The following is an 18,915-nucleotide window of genomic DNA, read 5'->3' as shown; positions in this document are numbered from 1 at the left end:
ATTTGGCAAGATAATCTGGGCAAAACCCCTGCTTGAATGTGCGTCCGTTTCCAAACTGTCAAACTCGTTAGTATTTATATCTCATAGATAGTTAATGCATTGTTGATACAAATTCAGATAAATACTAATAATTCAAAATCAAAAATTCAAAATCAATTTTTGTTTGAATGAGTGTTCCTTTATATCATATATTTCCACAAAAGATTCACGAAATTTTTACTTCCTTGACGTTGAGGCTAGAACGGAGGTTTGAAGACCTCCCCGACGTTGATTTTCTCGGTTGCTCTGGGAACGTAACGACGTTTCCAATCATCCGCAGGTGCTCGATCTCGGGATTCAACTTACAGAGCCAGGAGCCAGGAGATTGAGCACAAGTAAAGCAATTCAAAATGCCTGCAGAAAAAGAAAAGGGCTCCAAGGTCCATAGGCTTTCTCTTAAAGGTACGTTTCGACTCTGACGTGACCTTGCCCGAAGCAGGAGCTAATCGACTCGTAGGATCTTCAAAGCTTGTATCTGAGTTTGTAAGCCTCATCTATCACATGCAGACCGTGAAGATGATGAAACTTGACATTGCTGAAACTTGAAAGTTTGAATATTGTATCCACACTATTTTGTAAGTTGCGTTTTAAGCATGTGTCGTGTTTCAGAAAACGCTAATATCTGTCAGGTTCCAGCGCGGGGTCTATCCTGCAGAGGACTTTACTGCGTAAGATCCGCTGGCCAACAAATGTAAAGGGAACAATCCTCTAATTGAATCGAATAGCGTCAAGAAGTATGGATTAAACATGCTTGGTATGTCTTGAAACTTGCTTAAGATTTTGACAGAGGTACTGTAAAAGGTTACGCGCTAACACGACCCAAAGTTTCATCCGATGATCAAGTCAAGGCGTATATCAAAAAGATCATGTCTCAGCTTAACAAGTGGATGATTGGAGGCAAAATATCCAAACTCGTCATTGTTATCACCAGCAAAGAGACAGGCGAGCATGTCGAGCGGTGGCAGTTCGATGTAAGAAGTCTAGTTACGCCAAAACCAGCACGCTTGCACGTATTAACAAACTCTCAGGTCCAAATTATGAGTAAAAGCTCCAGGTCAAAATCTTCTAGCAAGACAGCGGACAAGGAAAATTCTGCTCCTGGGTAAGTTGTGATGTCATCCGCCGGATTCGCAAGACATGAGATTTGCAGCGAAGTCAAGGGTGAAGCTGATCCGAATGACAGCGACGCGAGCCAACAAAGTCAATCTGAGAAAACCGAGAAAGAGATCCAGGATGAGATTCAGTCCATCTTTCGTCAAATTACAGCATCAGTGACGTTTCTTCCCATGCTGGACGGCAACTGCACGTTCAATGTTCTAGTGTACGCCGATGCCGACTCTGATGTCCCTATGGAGTGGGGAGACAGTGACGCAAAGGAGATCGAGAACGCGGAAAAGGTCCAACTGAGGAGTTTCAGCACAAATAGTCATCGCGTAGATACGCTCGTCAGTTACAGGTATGTCTGCTTCATAAGTGCTCGAATGGGATCAATCAAAAAAACTAATATCCTTGGTAGGCTGGCATCTGACTAGGTTCTGCGGTGGGGAGTATGGCACAGTGTGGGTAGGATTTTCTCGGGTTTACTGGGTGGTTATTTGGCACGGCGCACGCGGCATCTTGGCATTAGACACACTCAATGTAGTCGGCAAAACATGACGGTAGAACATATTCATTCAGAAACATTAAATTGAGGCATGTGCGCTCCATGACAAGTCCTTTTTACAGAAAAAGAAATTTCTTTTCTTTCATCGACGGAGATCCCTCTTGGAGAAAAATGTAGATGATCTACTGTCATGACAGACCCTAAACGCCGAGTAGACAATGACCAAGCCCCTTCACCTCCGAGCATGCTCTCTCTCAACCTCGTACATAAAGTCGAAGTAGGGCTTGTCGAAGTGATGCACGCGCACATAACCGTCCTCTCCACCAGACGCGTATCCTTGTCCCTTGGGGTGCACTGCAACGGTGTTCAAAGGTCCGAAGTGACCTCGTACTCTGCCAATCTCATCCTCAAAGACTTTGTGGTAGAAACGGGCTTCGAATTTACCCTGACGAGAAGACGTGGTAGTGACGTCCATGGCGGCTTGACCACCACCAAGGATAACGAAATCCTTCTTGGGAGTGATGCAGGCAGAGTTGAGGGGAGTATCGGTAGGGTAGGTCTTAAGGATCTGGAGGTCGCGAGCAGAAATGAGCTGTACGTGGGAATGTTAGAACTGCCAATAAGCCTCGAGCATTAAGAGAGATCACGCACCTTAGCGGTCTTGTCCTTGGATGCGGAGATGAAATAGGTCCGGTCAGGTGCCCATTGGAGGTCATTGACCTGCATGTCGCTCTCATGAACGAGAACGTTGAGCAGTTGCTCGCCGGTCTAGTTCGCTATTAGCTGCAAAATCCAAAAAACTTTCCCCCGGAAAGAGTCCTCCTAGGAGAAACATTGGCAACATGGTCGTACCTTGCTGTCGTATTGCGAAATAGAACCGTCCTCATGACCAGCAATAATGTACTTTCCAAGGTAACTCCAGCCAGCAACGGTTGCCTTGCTCTCCTCGCATGTAATGGTCATTCTGGGGGTGTCGGATTGCTCGGCCTCAACGTCGACCTTGATATCGAAAACGGCGATTGTTCCGAGGTAACCCATACGCTTCTCCGTTACGGCCAAAAGCTGCGTGCCATCGTCCGAAAACTCCACCCGCTTGACGGCGGTCGGGAACTCCCACGTCTTCAGACACTTTCCAGACTTGACGTCCCAAAGTCTTGCTGTATTGTCGGCAGCGCCGGTGGCGAGGAGGGTTGTCGTAGCATCAACGTCGACAGTCCAGAGCGCACCCTGGTGGCCGTGGTAGGTACCTAATCTCTCGCCGTTGGCATAGAACCAGACACAGGCAACCTGATCCTTTGCCGTCGAAAAAATCAGATCGCCATCATGCGAGAATCTATATGGTCAGGGTCAGCTAATGCGAACATAGTCTGTGAGCCGGGGTAAATATGGTGAGCTCAACTTGATCTGCGTCAAGGAACGTTCCTGCAAAGATTGGTCAGCCACCGCATTTACAGACTAGTGATCTTTGTCCTTAGATAACTTACATGTCCCTGCAACAAGATGGGTCTCATGATTGCGGAGAATGAGAGGGACCGAATGAAAGGGAGTAATGACGCTCTCTATCGTCCAACTCCCAAGGCTCACTCGATGAGGCTGATTTTCTTGAGTTGGTCTCTCTCGCCTCCGTTTAAGATTGTGCGGTCCAATGGACCAATCAGCGCACGAGCAGGGCAATCTCCGTCGCGAAATCCTACTGCGCTCACAGTTATGGACAGCACTGAGACGATACCACGAGTGAAAATAAGAAAACTATCACAAGTTTATCTTTCCATAATTTCTCATTTTTCCTTACTTTACAAAATCCATGTAGCATTACATATTTTCCTCAAAAGCAAAAGCTTCCCATAAAAAACTCTGGCTTTTGACGCAAAAGATTTATGTGCAGATCAATGAGTTCGTTGTGTACAGTTGCATCTAGCCACGTCTACCTATCCCGCTTTAGCCCCGCCACACAAACCTTCCGCTCGGTCAGAGATTTCTCTCCGAGAAGCCAAGAGCGTAGTTTAACTTACCTGATTTGGCCGAGCGATTAGCAGAGAAAAAATGTCTGAGAAGAATAGGGTGGGCGGATAGCCACGGGCCATGAGATCGTAGGCGTTCATAATTACATCTTTCGATTCATTGACCAGTCATTCCTTCATCGTCGTCAATTGCACATTTTCACTGTCACAAGCTCGTCCATCAGAGGCCCATCTGCAGCCTCGGTGTCGGAGATTTGGTGGTGGGCGTCTAATAATATGCTGATCCGCCAGCCAATTTTGACTCCGCACTCGTGCGCCATTCGGCGGCGTCTACCGCAACGTTTACCGCGACGTTTGCAGGACCCCTCTTCACGTTCGTTGCAGCTGTCAACAGCCCACCACGCTGGAAATTCCTCTTCTGGGCCACACTCCCTTTATCACACGAGCTCACATTCACTGGTTTCTTCTCCAAGGCCAGTGCGAACTGCTCGGAACGTCATTCGCTCTTCGTCCAGCCGACTGTTCAGTTCGGAGAGGCCCAAAATGACCGCTACAAAGATTGACGGCACGGCTATTGCTAAGAACATTCGGGAGAGACTCCATGCCGAGATCCAAAAGGTCCAGGAGACGAACCCGAGGTTCAAGCCTTCGTTGACCATTATTCAAGGTTAGAGTCATACTGGGAAATTATCTTATTTACTAGCAAAAAATTTACTGACATACCCTTGCGTTGCAGTTGGCGACAGATCTGACTCGAGTATGTGAAGTCGACAGTGTGCGAAATCCGATAGCATGATATAATAGCTAATCTACCCAGGCACCTATGTTCGCATGAAGCTGAAGGCTGCCGAGCAGGTTTGTACCAAATATTTGCCGTCAATTCCTATTTGCAAACTAATTTCTCAAAGGCCAACATTATTTGCAACCTCGCTCACTACCCGGAGTCAATCACCGAACTTGAGCTTCTGGAGCACATTGCGGAGCTGAACAGCGATCCTTCGGTGCATGGAATCCTTGTCCAGCTTCCACTCCCTAAAAACATCTCAGAGCATGCCGTAACCTCCGCTGTTGCCGATGAAAAAGACGTCGACGGCTTTGGAGTTACCAACATTGGTGAGCTTGCTAAGCGTGGCGGCCACCCTCTATTTACTCCCTGCACGCCCAAGGGGGTTATGGTACTCCTTGAGGAAAGCGGCGTTGAAGTTAAGGGCAAGAATGCTGTTGTTCTCGGCCGAAGCGACATTGTCGGTAGCCCTGTGAGCTATTTGCTGAAAAACGCTGATGCCACTGTTACCGTCTGCCACTCACGCACCAAAGACGTCGAAGACTTCATCAAAAAGGCTGATATCGTAGTGGCTGCCATCGGCCAACCAGGGTTTGTTAAGGGCGAATGGCTGAAGCCTGGGGCTGTTGTCATCGATGTTGGAACCAATTACATTCCCGATGAAACCAAGAAGTCGGGCCAAAGACTCGTCGGTGATGTTGACTTTGAGTCTGCCGCGCAGGTGGCCTCTCAGATCACGCCCGTTCCCGGTGGCGTGGGGCCAATGACGGTAGCTATGCTTCTCCAGAACGTTGTCGACTCTGCCAAACGCTACTTCGAGGTCCTGAAGCAGAGACATGTCACTCCTCTGCCATTGAAGCTCCAATCTCCCGTTCCCTCCGACATTGCAATCTCGAGAGCCCAACACCCTAAGACAGTTACCCGACTTGCAGACGAGCTCGGTATTGCGGCCCAGGAATTCGAGCCTTACGGAGCGTATAAAGCTAAGGTGGATCTCAAGGCGCTGTCGCGACTCTCTCATCGCCGCAATGGTCGCTATATCCTTGTCACCGGTATCACTCCTACTCCTCTTGGTGAGGGCAAGTCTACGACTACGATGGGCTTGACTCAGGCCCTCGGCGCTCACCTCGGCAAGATTGCCTTTGCCAACGTTAGGCAGCCTAGCCAAGGTCCTACTTTTGGTATCAAGGGTGGAGCGGCTGGTGGAGGCTACAGCCAGGTTATCCCCATGGACGAGTTCAACATGCACCTTACAGGCGATATTCATGCGATTGCGGCGGCTACTAATCTCCTCGCCGCGGCCATCGAGACCAGAATGTTCCATGAATCTACCCAAAAAGACGGACCTCTCTACAGACGTCTTGTACCTGCTAAGAAGGGCAAGCGGGAGTTTGCACCGATCATGTTCCGTCGTTTGAATAAATTGGGTATCAACAAAACCAACCCTGATGATCTCACGGAGGATGAAATCCGTCGCTTCGCCAGATTGGATATTGACCCCGATACCATTACCTGGCGACGCGTCCTCGATGTGAACGACCGTCATCTCCGGCAGATCACTGTCGGACAAGCTTCCACTGAAAAAGGAACGACTCGTCAAACCGGTTTTGATATCACTGTTGCCAGCGAATGTATGGCAATTCTGGCTCTCAGCAATGATCTTAAGGACATGAGAGAGAGACTGGGACGGATGGTGGTTGCGACCTCCCGCAGCGGTGACCCTGTCACTTGCGACGACATTGGCGCGGGTGGCGCTTTGACTGCTCTGATGAAGGATGCTCTCAAACCCAATCTGATGCAGACTCTTGAGGGCACCCCTGTCTTTGTCCACGCTGGGCCTTTTGCCAACATTAGTATCGGAGCTAGCTCAGTCTTGGCCGATAAACTTGCATTGAAGCTTGCTGGTACTGAGCCCGACGAGGATTACAACGACAGAGCCGGATACGTCGTGACCGAGGCTGGTTTCGACTTCACCATGGGTGGTGAGCGCTTCTTTAACATCAAGGCTCGCTCCTCTGGCATCTCTCCAGACGTTGTGGTCATTGTCGCAACGGTCCGTGCTCTGAAGGTCCACGGTGGTGGCCCCGATATCAGCCCTGGCGCTCCTCTCGACGAAGTCTACACCAAGGAGAATGTCGACATTCTCCGAAAGGGCTGTGTCAACCTCAAGAAGCACATCTCCAACGCAAGACAGTATGGTGTTCCCGTCGTCGTTGCTATCAATAAATTTTCAACGGATACCGATGCCGAGATCGCCGTGATCCGTGAGGAGGCAGTCGCTGCTGGCGCTGATGACGCCATTCCCGCCAACCACTGGGCCGACGGTGGCTTGGGTGCTGTTGACCTTGCCAAGGGTGTCATTTCAGCCAGCTCCAAGGGCAAGGACTTCAAGCTCCTCTATGACCTTGACGGGACTGTGCAGGAGCGCATCGAGAAGATTGGAAAGGTTATGTACGGTGCGGAGAAGGTCGAGTTCAGCGAGCTCGCTCAGAAGAAGGTCGACACCTATGTGAAGCAAGGCTTCGGAAACCTGCCGATCTGCATTGCTAAGACACAGTACTCTCTCAGCCACGATGCCGCTCTCAAGGGAGCGCCATCAGGCTTCACGATACCCATTCGAGACGTCCGGTTGGCTGTTGGTGCCGGATATCTGTAAGTCTACTTCTTCTAGATTTGTCCTAAAGCGACTGCTAACTATTTCAAAGGTACGCCCTTGCTGCTGATATCCAGACCATTCCTGGTCTGCCGACCGCTCCCGGATACCTCAACGTTGACGTTGACCCGGAGACTGGCGAGATTGATGGTCTCTTCTAAACTACTCTTTGCATTAGACACCGCCCTCTCGAAGCAAATCCTTTTCTTCAAAAGAAAACAATTTGCATGATTTTTGATGATCAATATTAATTATTTTTCTTCTGTTCATATAACGATACATTTTGAGGGGATACGCGTGGGAAAAGAAAATATTTCTTCTCTGCGTGGACCTTGGTATAAATAACTATTAGATGGGATCCTAGTGATAGACACTCAATTTATCATAGATGAAGTTTCCATTGTAATACAGAATTTCGGAATAGGGATGGGCCTTGCAAAGCGATCGAATGATACGAAGCAGCTTTGGTCAATAATTACCTTCGTGACTGGGTGGGTATGCCGAAGAGTCGCACTTTTTGGTGGAGCGAGGCCCCCAAACGGCGCTCCGAGACCGAGAGTGCCCCTCGGCCAGCATCTCCGTTTTTCGGCTCCTTCCCACGTGCTAAACCTGCAGAGGTAAAGTGCAAGGACGCAGCAATGGGCGAATGCATGGCATGACGAACGCTTGTACCTGGCCGCTCTTGGGACGATGTTGTCATATCGACAATCGCGGCGACCAAAATTTGTGCGCATTTTGCTTATCGCCTACACTTGACCCACTCTTCCAATCCCTCACGTGTGCCCCACGGGTACTCATAGGCCACCTTCTGTAAACGTATGTAAAGCTAAGCGCCTGCATCAATTCTTTTGCTTCGACCTCTCGAAGAAGCAATTCCGTTGTCCCAACGTATTGCCCCCCATGTCTCTCCGCGTCGCTACCTCTCTCCGCACGGCCACCGCTGGCCTTCGCCCTTCCACGCCTTCGTTGGCTCAGTTGAGCAGACAGCGACCCGCTTTCGGTGTTTCCTTCACTCAATCCAGAAAGATGTCTGAGATCAAGAAGATTCAGGTGAAGAACCCTGTCGTTGAGTAAGTCATCTCGCTAGCACTTTCAATGGTGCCCTTCCTCGCTCCAATGATGCGGAGAGCTGACTGTTTCTGTGTCACAAAGGCTCGATGGTGATGAGGTATGCTATCTTCGGTATTTATAAGTGCCGGCTGTCGTTCTGACCCCAGATTGTGTAGATGACCAGAATCATCTGGAAGGACATCAAGGACAAGGTACGTGGAACGTAACATCTTGGATGAATTTGACACAGTTTACTGACTCTTGTCGATTATAGTTCATTCACCCGTAAGTCCTAGCTGCTTCGATGTCAAATGATTTTATGAGACTCTAACGGGACATGTCCAGCTACCTCGACGTTGACCTCAAGTACTATGATTTGGGTCTTGAGTACCGTGACCAGACCAACGATCAGGTCACCCTTGATGCTGCCGAGGCCATCAAGCAGTACTCCGTTGGTGTCAAGTGCGCTACCATCACCCCCGATGAGGGCCGTGTTAAGGAGTTCAACTTGAAGAAGAGTAAGACTTATCGCACGCCAATCAATGGACATCCCAGGCGACTAATATGAGAAATTTCAGTGTGGCTCTCCCCCAACGGTACCATTCGTAACCATCTGTAAGTTTATCCTAGTTGGCAGTCGCAAACTGAAACAATAATTCTAACCTCTGGTTTTAGCGGAGGAACTGTCTTCCGTGAGCCCATTATCATCGACCGCATTCCCCGTCTCGTTCCCGGCTGGAAGGAGCCCATCATCATTGGCCGTCACGCCTTCGGTGACCAGTACCGTGCCAAGGACTACGTCGCCCCCGGTCCTGGCAAGCTCGAGATGGTCTTCACTCCCGAGGGTGGCAAGCCCGAGGCCATTGAGGTCTACCAGTTCAAGAACGGTGGCGGTGTCGCCCAGACTCAGTACAACACTGACGAGTCTATTACTGGCTTCGCCCACGCCAGCTTCAAGATTGCCATTGACAAGAACCTTCCCTTGTACATGAGCACAAAGAACACCATCCTGAAGAAGTACGACGGCCGCTTTAAGGACATCTTTGAGGACCTCTACGAGTCCACCTACAAGAAGCAATTCGAGGCCAAGGGCATCTGGTACGAGCACCGTCTCATTGACGACATGGTCGCCCAGATGATCAAGAGCAAGGGTGGCTACGTCATGGCCCTCAAGAGTAAGTCGCTTCCGATGATATGCTCTTTATCCTCAATCTACCTGTCAATAATTCTAACATATTTTAAGACTACGACGGTGATGTCCAGTCCGACATTGTCGCTCAGGGCTTCGGCTCTCTCGGTCTGATGACCTCGGTCCTCATGACCCCCGATGGCAAGACCTTCGAGTCTGAGGCCGCCCACGGTACCGTCACTCGTCACTACCGTGAGCACCAGAAGGGCAACGAGACCTCGACCAACCCCATTGCCTCCATCTTCGCCTGGACCCGTGGTCTCATCCAGCGCGGCAAGCTCGACAACACCCCCGACGTTGTTGCTTTCGCGGAATCCCTTGAGCAAGCCTGCATTGACACCGTTCAGGTTGACGGTATCATGACCAAGGACCTTGCTCTCTCTTGCGGCAAGACTGAGCGTAAGGACTACGCCACCACCACCGAGTACCTCAACGCTGTTGAGAAGCGCATGAGGGACAACCTCCAGAAGAAGCTGTAAATGCTTTCTTCATAGAAACTTGTAATGATACCTCGACATTCTGGTACATGTCAAAACACCCCCCGAAAAAGTTTTTGTGGGCGAAGCCTTGGATTTTGTTTCGAACAATCAGCGAATGAGCGTTCTTGTATGTTTTAAAATCAGTATATAGGGAGTTATCCTCCCCTTTTCCATGTCGGCAGAGCCAGCTACAACTGCTTGACCAGCCTGTACACTAGTTTATAGACACCATATCATTCGAATTTGTTGAAGCATACACGACTTTTGAATGGCGATTCTTGACGACGTATATATTGTAAGTCGTACGGTCCTCCATGGCCTGGATTGCATTTTCAAGCATTTGTTAAAGGAATATGCTCCGCACGGTCCATTCGTCACTGGCCATCGCCAGTTTTACTTGGGATCCTATGACGTTTGTTGACGGTGTCTCGAAAATTTACCAATGACGTCAATTGTGATACAAAATTTTGATTGCTGGCGAAACTCATAGGTGGACAATCAGAAACATAAACACAATGGCAGAATTCAATAAAGTGTCCGAAATCGGGGTCAGAAGATTGATTGGGCACAATATGCCCCTGTCCAGTTCTCTGTTTTCTTATGCAATGATCTAATTAAACAAAGGAAAAGGAGAAAAGGCCACATGAAAAACAGTCCGCTAATCGATATGAATAGATATCATGGACTCCCCAAAAAAGCAGGCCATTCCAAACCAATACACCTTTTAATGAACATGTCTCGTCGGGAATTCGTTACGAAAAACACAAGCGAACCAGCACCTCTTTAAAAAGTCATGCCCTCAATCGGGCTCGGAGAGTGCTTGAACTTGGGCTGACCAAGCTTGGGCCCTCTGATGATGCACTTCAGCTGATTCTCAATCTTGTTGAAGTGCTGCTGGTTGGGCTTTCCGCTTCCGTTTTCGTAGGAGGCGATGTCGGCCTTGGGAATTGCACACATCTGGGCCAGCTTGTCCTGGGTCAGACCGAGCTTCTGACGAGCAGCACCAATAGCCTTGGCGGTCCTTGGGTCGACCTTCAGAGGCTTGACGATGTCGTCGGAGTTGGCGACCTTGGTGTCTCGCTGACCTCCGGTGCTGAAGTTTGTCTAAAAGTTTAAATCAGCATTTGCCAAGTCTAAAGAGATAAATTACAAGGATGAGTACGTTGGAAGAGGCGTATTTCTTGTCGGTACTGAGGACACCGCCGGTTCTCTGAGCAGCGTTCAAAGCGGCGTTTCCTCTGACGACCTTCTCACGTGGGGCAGCTGCACCGCTGCCTCCAACACGGCTACCAATCTTGGTGACGTTGTCCCAGTCAGACATGGTGATGAATTCTAGTGATGTTTGGGTTTGAGAAGATTAAAATGATGAATGTAAGAAGTAGATTACACTTGTGTGCTGGGGAACTTTGCGTTTATGTTCTGACGTTTGAAAGGAGTTGGGGGCGAAAGTTGAAGGGGAAAGAGGTCAAAAAGGACCGAGGGGCCATATGATTCATAGGCTAAACCTCAGAGGGTATAGCGGGTTTCTGCGCGCCCATTTCCATGGCTTTCTACCCTGACTTGCCCTCTCTACTACGTACTAGACACACTCCGCAGCCCTGTCAGAGCACGCTCTCTACTCCCGTAGTGAACTTACGGTTCAGCTTTAAAGTTTAAGGACATTGATTCAGCCTGACCTGGGGATATCGTCGGACTGGCAGTCTTCTGGAGGCTCATTGACTTTTCAACCCAGCTAGCTATGGAAACGCCACCTATCGCCTAAAATGCTAACTTTTTTTCTTTCTGCTGAATCTAGATTTACAGCGAATTTTTTACCTACGAGTACGCTGTACGGGTGCACTACTGCATTCTGCCGCAGTTCCCCGGCTTTTGGCTCCGGCTTAAATACTTCCTTGCAAATGATCAGCATATTCTGAATTTCCACCGAGTTGAAGCAACATGCGACCTGATTATCGTCCTCAAGCGATGATTGTGCTAATATTGCCCGGTGTTTGACTTGTGCGCCCCGCGTTCCTTTTCTACCCCTCGTACGGGGTCGTGGTCGCTGCGCTTTCCGCTTGCGACAAATCGTAGATGTCATCATCTAACCCTGGTCCGCCATGACCACGTGAGGTTCAATGAGCTTGCATTTTCACCATGAATTGACCTTAAATTTCGTCTTTTTAGATGCTTCTGAGAAAAATATGACATTTCACCTAATGGCTGAAGGCGCCATTTCCCTAGGCCTGGTTGTATTTTCACTTGGTTTAGCTCTACGGCTTTGTTTACGTGACAGAGGCGCTATCCTAGATGCACTCATTATTCTCAGCATGGGCTGGTGGATTGATCAGTGGCCATTTGGTGCCCTATATCACAATGCGCTTTCATGTCAAATACATGTTATTATTTCGAGTGCTACTCTCGTGATCTTTTTAACGTTTTGGCGCGGTTGGCAACGGATGACCCGCCTAGAAGACCTCCCGTCATCATTTGATACGCATTCTTCATTTGCTAAACCATTGTTCTTTCCATGCGAAACCGCTCATACAAGACATTTCCCCAAACGGCATTCTTTCTGTTACTCATATCTGCTCGTTGGCATTCCAGTTGGCATGCGAAGTCGAGTAGGGCCAGTACTGTCCGTCGATAGCGAAGCGCGAAACAACTGGTTTACAATAAGTGCAGATAACTACTTACAGCGTGGTTATTCTCCTGGTGGACTTTCAGAGAAGCTTCACTCGTATCTTCTTTCTCAAGTATGATCTCTTACTTGGGTGAATGCAATCTGTGTCTGACAAAACTAGTGTTGCGATCCGAGCGATTATCCATTTGCATATTTGGTTACCGCACCTGCGTTTCTTGGCTATTCTTTCAACCCGGTCTCTTTCTGGTACCTCTACTCCCATGAAAAGATCCTCCAAGCTATGATTCTGGAGGTCAATAATACATTCGATGAGAGACACATGTATTTTGTCAAGCCGAAGGCTGGCCCTGTTGTCAATGGTATGTGAGAGCCTTTACAAGCTTGTCTAGAATCTCGATACTAAATGGTGGCGTTAGGAATCGGCGAAAAGCTTGTCAATAGTCAAAGCTATACCACAGACCATTTATCAAGCCTGCGCAGTTCCTGGAAGAAGGAATTTTACGTTTCACCATTCAATAACAGAGACGGATTCTACACATTCATGGCAATTGATCCCCTTGCCAATTGTAAAGAACGATCTCCGACTATTTGCAACACCGTCGTGCTCAATTCGGCAGGAAATAAACCAAAACTTACCGCAAGTGTGGCTTCAGTAGCAAAAGCTATTGATCCGAGTCTGCTGACCGGCTGGGACGCCTTCAAATTCGTCATTACGTGGTGGTGGGCTGGACTAGTCACATTCCCTCGCATTCTCAGAGAAGCAGCCAAGCTGTTCATCAAGCGAAGGCTCAAAGTGTGGAGAAGGCCAGTTGTAACAGAAAACAGCATCACAAGACATGCCGACTCCAGTGAACGGTGAGTTTACAATTCTTAAGTACTTGAAACATTACTTGTACTAAAACTTGTTACAGCTCAATAGAGAGATGTTTTCACAGCTTGTTGGAATGGCAGGTTCGACATGCAAAATCACCATTGCGGGTAAAATACACTTCTTGTGCAGGAAATCGTCCACAAACTGAGTATATCAGCTCATTGCGGTGCGCTGAATCAGAGGATGCAACAAACATACAAATCACAGATATAGATATCAATATCCTCAGTCCTGACTTTTATCGCCATTTTATCCGATATGAAGACCCTTTTGATGCAATAGAAGAAGAATCAGCAGGATATGCTCACGGCCAAGCCACGGTCAGGATCTCAAATTTGGAGCTACTTAAGGCAATCTTATCAAATCCAAAACTTTTAGACTCTGCAACAGGACGAGACAAAGCACAGCATATGCGTCCATTCGACTCCTGGAGATGGCGCCTTCTTGCCCGATGCCGCCAATTCACATCGCTTCGCCGCCACCACGTGTCTGGACGCTCAATTTATGCATCTAGAGCACGGAATGCCCCTGACTCTGTTCTTGACAGCTTTGCTAAGCGCTACTTGTCTGTAGTCGAAGCCCAGGATTATCGGCGCGCTTGCCTTACCGTGATTTTGACAGACGAGATTGGGTTCGGCTTTCCGCTCCTCCTGCAAATTTACGACTTTTGCCTAAGATGCGCTTTGGCTTTTGCTTCAATGCAATCTGCTAGGTCAGCTCCTGCTACGATTCTCGGTCTATCAGGCTCGTGGCGCTCGTTATTATTCGCTGGCACTTTTTGGAGCAGCCTTCATGCATGGGCATTCCTAAAATCCCGGTTATAAGCTTGTCGATACCAAATTTCATTGGCACACGTCTCCTTATCAACCAGGGAGAGTCAGAATTTTGATCACATTTACTTCTGGACCGATCAACTTGTGAGCAATCGACTTATTACCGCGCGGTTGTACCGTTATCACACATATGCAGTTGGGTATTCTCGGTAAATCGTACTGCATTTGCCCCCTGCAAGATATCCGAAGATAATAGGACCATCCACCGCAAATGCAGCCTACTGTGCATCTGATGGACAATCCGTCTCAAAGGCATTGCAAATGGTGTCTCAAACCCCTATCTTCTTAGCTGAAGGCGAAGTGCTTCAAAAATTGTATGCGGAGCAGAGCTGCCAACGCATGCAATTCTTATGGGGTTCAAAGAGCCTAGCTCGCGCCTTTTTACAATGGCATCAAAAATGCCAGAAACAATTTATTATCACATCATTGAGACCCGGACGCTCAGAGAATTCCGATCTCAGCAATGGACGGGTTGAGTGTCGCAGCCAGCATTATCTCTGTTCTTCAATTGACTTACTCCGTCGCGAAAATTTGTCATCAGTATAAATTCAAAATTTATGCAAAATCCGGACTTATTGTTTCAGTCACTGCCGAATTAAAACACATTGCTTTTCTTTTGGAGAGTATCAGAGATTTAGAGAGCAAACATTCTGGAAATTTATCTGCAGTCACCGAGGTTGTAAAGCACGGTGTCCTTGACCGCTGCCGACTCGTTTTGACGAAACTTCAGAACCGCTTACAAAAAGACGTTTCTGCTACCGGGCTAGGAAAGTTGAAGAGTGCCTTATTATGGCCGCTCAAAGAGAAAGAGTTGCATGAAACCCTTACTGTCCTTGAAAGGCACAAGACTAGCCTATCTCTTGCGCTGGATGCTGACACAGTGTAAGTAAAACATCACTGATTGGGGTATTCCGTAATTCTGCGAGTTGAAATCTAATAGGATAATCTACTGAACTTTTTGCAGGGCTATAAATGCTACCAATCATCAGAAACTACTCGACTTAAGTCAACAGATTTCGTTGAAGAAGATTAGTCAGTATTGCCAATTCGGCATGCTCCTTAATCATTTGCTGATGTAACAGATGATTATAGGTATGAGGTGTTACGCTGGCTCTCCACCAACGACACTTCTTTGAGCCACGTCGAAGCTTGCGGGAAAAGGGCGACACACACCGGTAGATGGCTATGTGAAAATGAGGATTATATCAAGTGGAAGTCATTTCTCTCAAGCGTTACCCACGAAACACTTTTATGTTTATATGGCATTCGTAGGTTCATTTCTCGCCAATTTCGGTTATGGAAGAACAGAAGGACTAATGTGACCAGCTGGTTCTGGGAAAACGGTCCTCTGGTAAGGAATGGATATCTGCTTTAGAAAGTATGATAATTAACAATGCTTTAGCTCCAGAATTGTTGATGATTTGGATCAGAACGTGAAGCGAGCTGGAGTAGGAATTGCATTTTTCTACTTCAACCCCCATGGTAAATATAATCAGGGTACAGGAACAGTTGTGTCGGCGCTTATCAGTCAGCTTTGCTGTCAGATCAATGACCTTCCTAAGTGCGTGGAGCTTCTTCACGAGAAATGCAATGGTGCTCTTCGTCAACCGCGCGAAAGTGATGTCGTCACGACATTCAAGACCGTCATGGACGAATTTACCCGGGTGTTTCTGGTATTTGATGCAATAGAGAAATGCCTTGAACGCCAACGAATCTTCGACTTCTTTGACCTCGTTCTTCAAGCACACCCAAACAAGCTTCGACTGCTTGTGACGAGCCAAAGGGAGGAAGATATCGAAGAAGAGCTATCTGCTCGACGCGTTGTGTCAATTGAGATTAATAACAGCCACGTCGAGGAAGACATTCGTATCTACGTGAGAAGTCGACTACAAAAAGACATTCGTTTAAAGAGTTTACCTCTATCGCTCAAACAGGAGATTGAGGGTACGCTGATTGCTGGACCACAAGCAATGTACGTATCTATCCTTCGCTTTCGTGTTCATAGGGGGGAAATCTTTGGTTATGTTTGGGAATTCTTCGCTGACTCAACCTTGACAAAACAAGTTTTCAGTCGGTCGTCGACCAAATGGAAGAGATTCGGAGATGCAGCACCCCTGCTGCGATAAAGGATATTCTTCGCAGGCCACCAGTATTACTACCACTTGGTCAGGCAATATGACTTTTTCCCCTCCCGAAGGTATATGAGGGCTAGTGATCCGCCGTGACACCGTAGAGTCTAAGAGCGGAAGAGAATTTATACTACCAGTGCGGTTCAGCATGGCGTCTGTGATCAGCATACGCGTATTACTCAAGTGCATAAAACAGACCCGGATAAACATTACAAATGCTGGTATAATACTATATAGATCCAATTTCAGATATCCTACAACATGAATGTTATCAATTTTGACCCGACTCAGCACATAAGGGGAGGGGGGGAAACAACCAGAAGCTCGAGCGAACTACAACTGAACTTGGCACGGTTGGTGTTGTGAAACTCGGTGCTAGGTCTATTCGTCGCCTTACCTCTGGGGGAAAAAAAAAATATTAAGTGAGACAGGATGGAACACAGGAAGATTGGGCTTTGCGTGGCCGCAATTTCCGAGGGGTTTCAATTGGGCATGATTGTGTTTAGCGGATTTCGACTCCCGTGTTCTATCGTCAAAAGTCCACCGCCCTTTGCGTCTAGCCACAGGAAATCTTGGGGGGATATTTATTCGCACTTAGGATGGTTCATCGGCGATGAGGGGAGTACGCTCAGCGGCATGGACCGAGCCCCGGGAAAAAGATCAAATACACCTTCATCCTGGACAAACATCATTGAATGCGCAGGGGCTCTCAGATGCAGGTGCCATTTTCCAGGCATTGATTGGTAGATCGATGGCCCGATTCGCTCTCAATGATCTGTATTGCTTCCCAAAGCATTTCAACTATCGCCCTCTGCCTACCTATATAGTAGCACAAAAGTACCAGCCAGCACTAATGCTAAGTATACGGTATGTATGTGATGATATGCGCCTGGGTCCACCTCGTCACTTTCAGTGACTCAAAAAGGGCAGCCGGCAATTGTTCACGGTGGGATTGAAACAAGAGAGGTTGTCGTAAGGTGGCTCGATCTTCCCTCGTTCGGCTGAAGCTTGTAGGATTGTGCAGCTCGTTCGCTTCCCCTGGCGAAGGCTAACTTTGCCCTAGACATGGCTGTTCAGGCCACTATCGAGACCGGGGCCAGTTCGGATACATTTACCCGGCAGCGATCATTAGATTTAACAGTATCTGGGCCATTCTCTCGGGACCCCGAGGGCGTGGATGGCTTTCTGGTTTCCTAGTTGTCGGGACATGTCTGAACCTAAACCTGTCATTGTCCCTTTCCATGCCATTATTTTGGCTTCTCCAGCGTAGCAGTTCTCTACCGGCCCGGAGTTCCGCCAAAGATTAGCTAGGTCATCGCTCTTCGGACCGCTGTTCTTCGGCTCGTCCCCGCCCGAAGCTAATTACGATTCCGCCCGCTCAAACATCGCATGTATGAAGCGTGAGTGAAAGACGACATTGCATGAACTGCCCTGTTGCCTTAATGCGAAATAAGACGATAATCTTTCTTACTGAGAGTCATTTTTCTTCTCACATGTTGGGACGATTTTGACGCCGAAAATAACATTGCGGCCTCTGAATTGAGGCTCATCCTATGAAAATTGTGCTTGACCGCTCTTTACCGCTTTTTTTGCTCTACTGAGGATCTTGGACCAATAGAATCTCTGTATCTCTTGCACAACCCCCCAAAGTACTAATGATGTGTCCATCAACAAAGATCATGATGCGTTGTTATATCAATAGCTAGCATCCCTGAAGCGGTGAGCTAGTTGTTGAGAGCCAGGGTCCCAGGGAAGCCTGATGTTGATTCCAAACTACGAATCCAATTCCCTTCAATTGGACCATCAGCTTCGTTCGTTCAAGAGCAAAGCTGCTGATAGGTCGTCTTTTGTGTTACCTCAAACAATGATCGAAAACGGCGATACATGCCGTCCCAAGCAAATGATCACCTCCGTCCTTCTGGGTGTAAGATGTAGCCGCAGATGCAACCCATTATCTCTGTGAGTTTTTGTATCTTTTTTTTTTTTGGTTACCATTGTTCCCATTATTTTCGCAGATAAGTGGCTTGGTGGCTTGCATAAGTGTTATAAACCTGGTCCGTGAACGCGATTTGCTATGTGAGAGTCTATTCTGGAGCTTGTACCAGTCGTTCAATTCTAAGAGCCATCAATTAATCGAACTAATTGAATCAGTTCAGTCCCAAACGAGAATAATTCCCTCATAGCAGAAGAGGGGTCTGCAGAATCTAGCCGGTCCATATTGACGTGGAATCCTTGCGACGTTGCAGCAAACTCGTTCGAGCAAGCTCCAAATTGTACCTAATTTCCGAACACGCGTAGTGACTGGCGTCACTTTGGCGATGACAACGATTGTAGGCACCAGAGCTCGACCACCCGCCCCTCGACCGAGTCATGAAAGGTCTCGGCTTAGAAATGAGATTAGCGGCGGTGACAGAATCGTTCGAGTATGCTCGAATCTCCAGGAATCCTGATTGCGAAGACAATTCTGAAAATGGCCTGGCTTATTCAACGCCGGAGAAAAAACATCCATTGATCGAGATCTCGGGAGTCTCAAGCGTATCACCTCTCTAGTTGCCCGGCGCTTACTACCTTGCTAAGCGTATGGCGCCCGCCACGATTATTCTGTTAGTTGGAAGATCCCTTCTACCTCTATACTGGAATTGAGAAATGATTATGAATGATCTACACGCTGCTTCGACCAGCCCGCAAGGACCCAAGTGCA

The 18,915-nt window shown here is 48.1% G+C and overlaps 7 protein-coding genes across 7 annotated transcripts; 5 read left to right on the top strand and 2 right to left on the bottom strand.

Moving 5' to 3' along the window:
* The first annotated feature begins 324 nt into the window (after positions 1-324).
* Positions 325-1,744, top strand: L228DRAFT_234687 (HORMA domain-containing protein). The gene is made up of 9 exons (XM_018330673.1): positions 325-441; positions 497-522; positions 589-614; positions 669-707; positions 765-793; positions 865-1,010; positions 1,068-1,141; positions 1,223-1,495; positions 1,556-1,744. Exons 1-9 carry the CDS (start codon positions 390-392, stop codon positions 1,569-1,571), a joined length of 681 nt encoding a protein of 226 aa, XP_018184572.1. The 5' UTR covers positions 325-389; the 3' UTR covers positions 1,572-1,744.
* L228DRAFT_225181 (eukaryotic translation initiation factor 3 subunit) lies at positions 1,554-3,232 on the bottom strand. Its single transcript, XM_018330372.1, has 5 exons — positions 3,127-3,232; positions 3,042-3,064; positions 2,495-2,975; positions 2,294-2,410; positions 1,554-2,234 (listed from the first exon to the last, which is right to left on the bottom strand). Exons 1-5 carry the CDS (start codon positions 3,151-3,153, stop codon positions 1,875-1,877), a joined length of 1,008 nt encoding a protein of 335 aa, XP_018184571.1. The 5' UTR covers positions 3,154-3,232; the 3' UTR covers positions 1,554-1,874.
* Positions 3,233-3,787: 555 nt separating this feature from the next.
* Positions 3,788-7,473, top strand: L228DRAFT_251569 (FTHFS-domain-containing protein). The gene is made up of 5 exons (XM_018333583.1): positions 3,788-4,270; positions 4,340-4,360; positions 4,421-4,458; positions 4,512-7,039; positions 7,093-7,473. Exons 1-5 carry the CDS (start codon positions 4,147-4,149, stop codon positions 7,199-7,201), a joined length of 2,820 nt encoding a protein of 939 aa, XP_018184570.1. The 5' UTR covers positions 3,788-4,146; the 3' UTR covers positions 7,202-7,473.
* Positions 7,474-8,066: 593 nt separating this feature from the next.
* Positions 8,067-9,758, top strand: L228DRAFT_254559 (putative isocitrate dehydrogenase; the record flags this gene model as incomplete). Its single annotated transcript, XM_018333837.1, has 7 exons — positions 8,067-8,110; positions 8,193-8,208; positions 8,267-8,313; positions 8,436-8,608; positions 8,669-8,705; positions 8,766-9,265; positions 9,334-9,758. 7 exons carry the CDS (start codon positions 8,067-8,069, stop codon positions 9,756-9,758), a joined length of 1,242 nt encoding a protein of 413 aa, XP_018184569.1.
* A 783-nt stretch (positions 9,759-10,541) lies between these two features.
* Positions 10,542-11,200, bottom strand: L228DRAFT_234675 (multi protein bridging factor 1; the record flags this gene model as incomplete). Its single annotated transcript, XM_018330672.1, has 2 exons — positions 10,921-11,200; positions 10,542-10,862 (listed from the first exon to the last, which is right to left on the bottom strand). Exons 1-2 carry the CDS (start codon positions 11,077-11,079, stop codon positions 10,542-10,544), a joined length of 480 nt encoding a protein of 159 aa, XP_018184568.1. The 5' UTR covers positions 11,080-11,200.
* Positions 11,201-11,964: 764 nt separating this feature from the next.
* On the top strand, positions 11,965-14,382 carry L228DRAFT_251564 (hypothetical protein). The gene is made up of 4 exons (XM_018333582.1): positions 11,965-12,493; positions 12,542-12,740; positions 12,798-13,236; positions 13,293-14,382. Exons 1-4 carry the CDS (start codon positions 12,068-12,070, stop codon positions 14,074-14,076), a joined length of 1,848 nt encoding a protein of 615 aa, XP_018184567.1. The 5' UTR covers positions 11,965-12,067; the 3' UTR covers positions 14,077-14,382.
* Positions 14,383-14,548: 166 nt separating this feature from the next.
* On the top strand, positions 14,549-16,479 carry L228DRAFT_242048 (hypothetical protein; the record flags this gene model as incomplete). Its single annotated transcript, XM_018331377.1, has 6 exons — positions 14,549-14,967; positions 15,178-15,353; positions 15,412-15,436; positions 15,488-16,057; positions 16,256-16,282; positions 16,452-16,479. 6 exons carry the CDS (start codon positions 14,549-14,551, stop codon positions 16,477-16,479), a joined length of 1,245 nt encoding a protein of 414 aa, XP_018184566.1.
* Positions 16,480-18,915: the final 2,436 nt, after the last annotated feature.

The sequence above is a fragment of the Xylona heveae genome (genome assembly GCF_001619985.1).
Source record: "Xylona heveae TC161 unplaced genomic scaffold L228scaffold_15, whole genome shotgun sequence".
Taxonomy (NCBI): Eukaryota; Fungi; Ascomycota; class Xylonomycetes; order Xylonales; family Xylonaceae; genus Xylona; species Xylona heveae.
The sequence above is the reverse complement of the archived record's forward strand: the minus strand, read 5'-3'. Positions and strand labels throughout refer to the sequence as shown.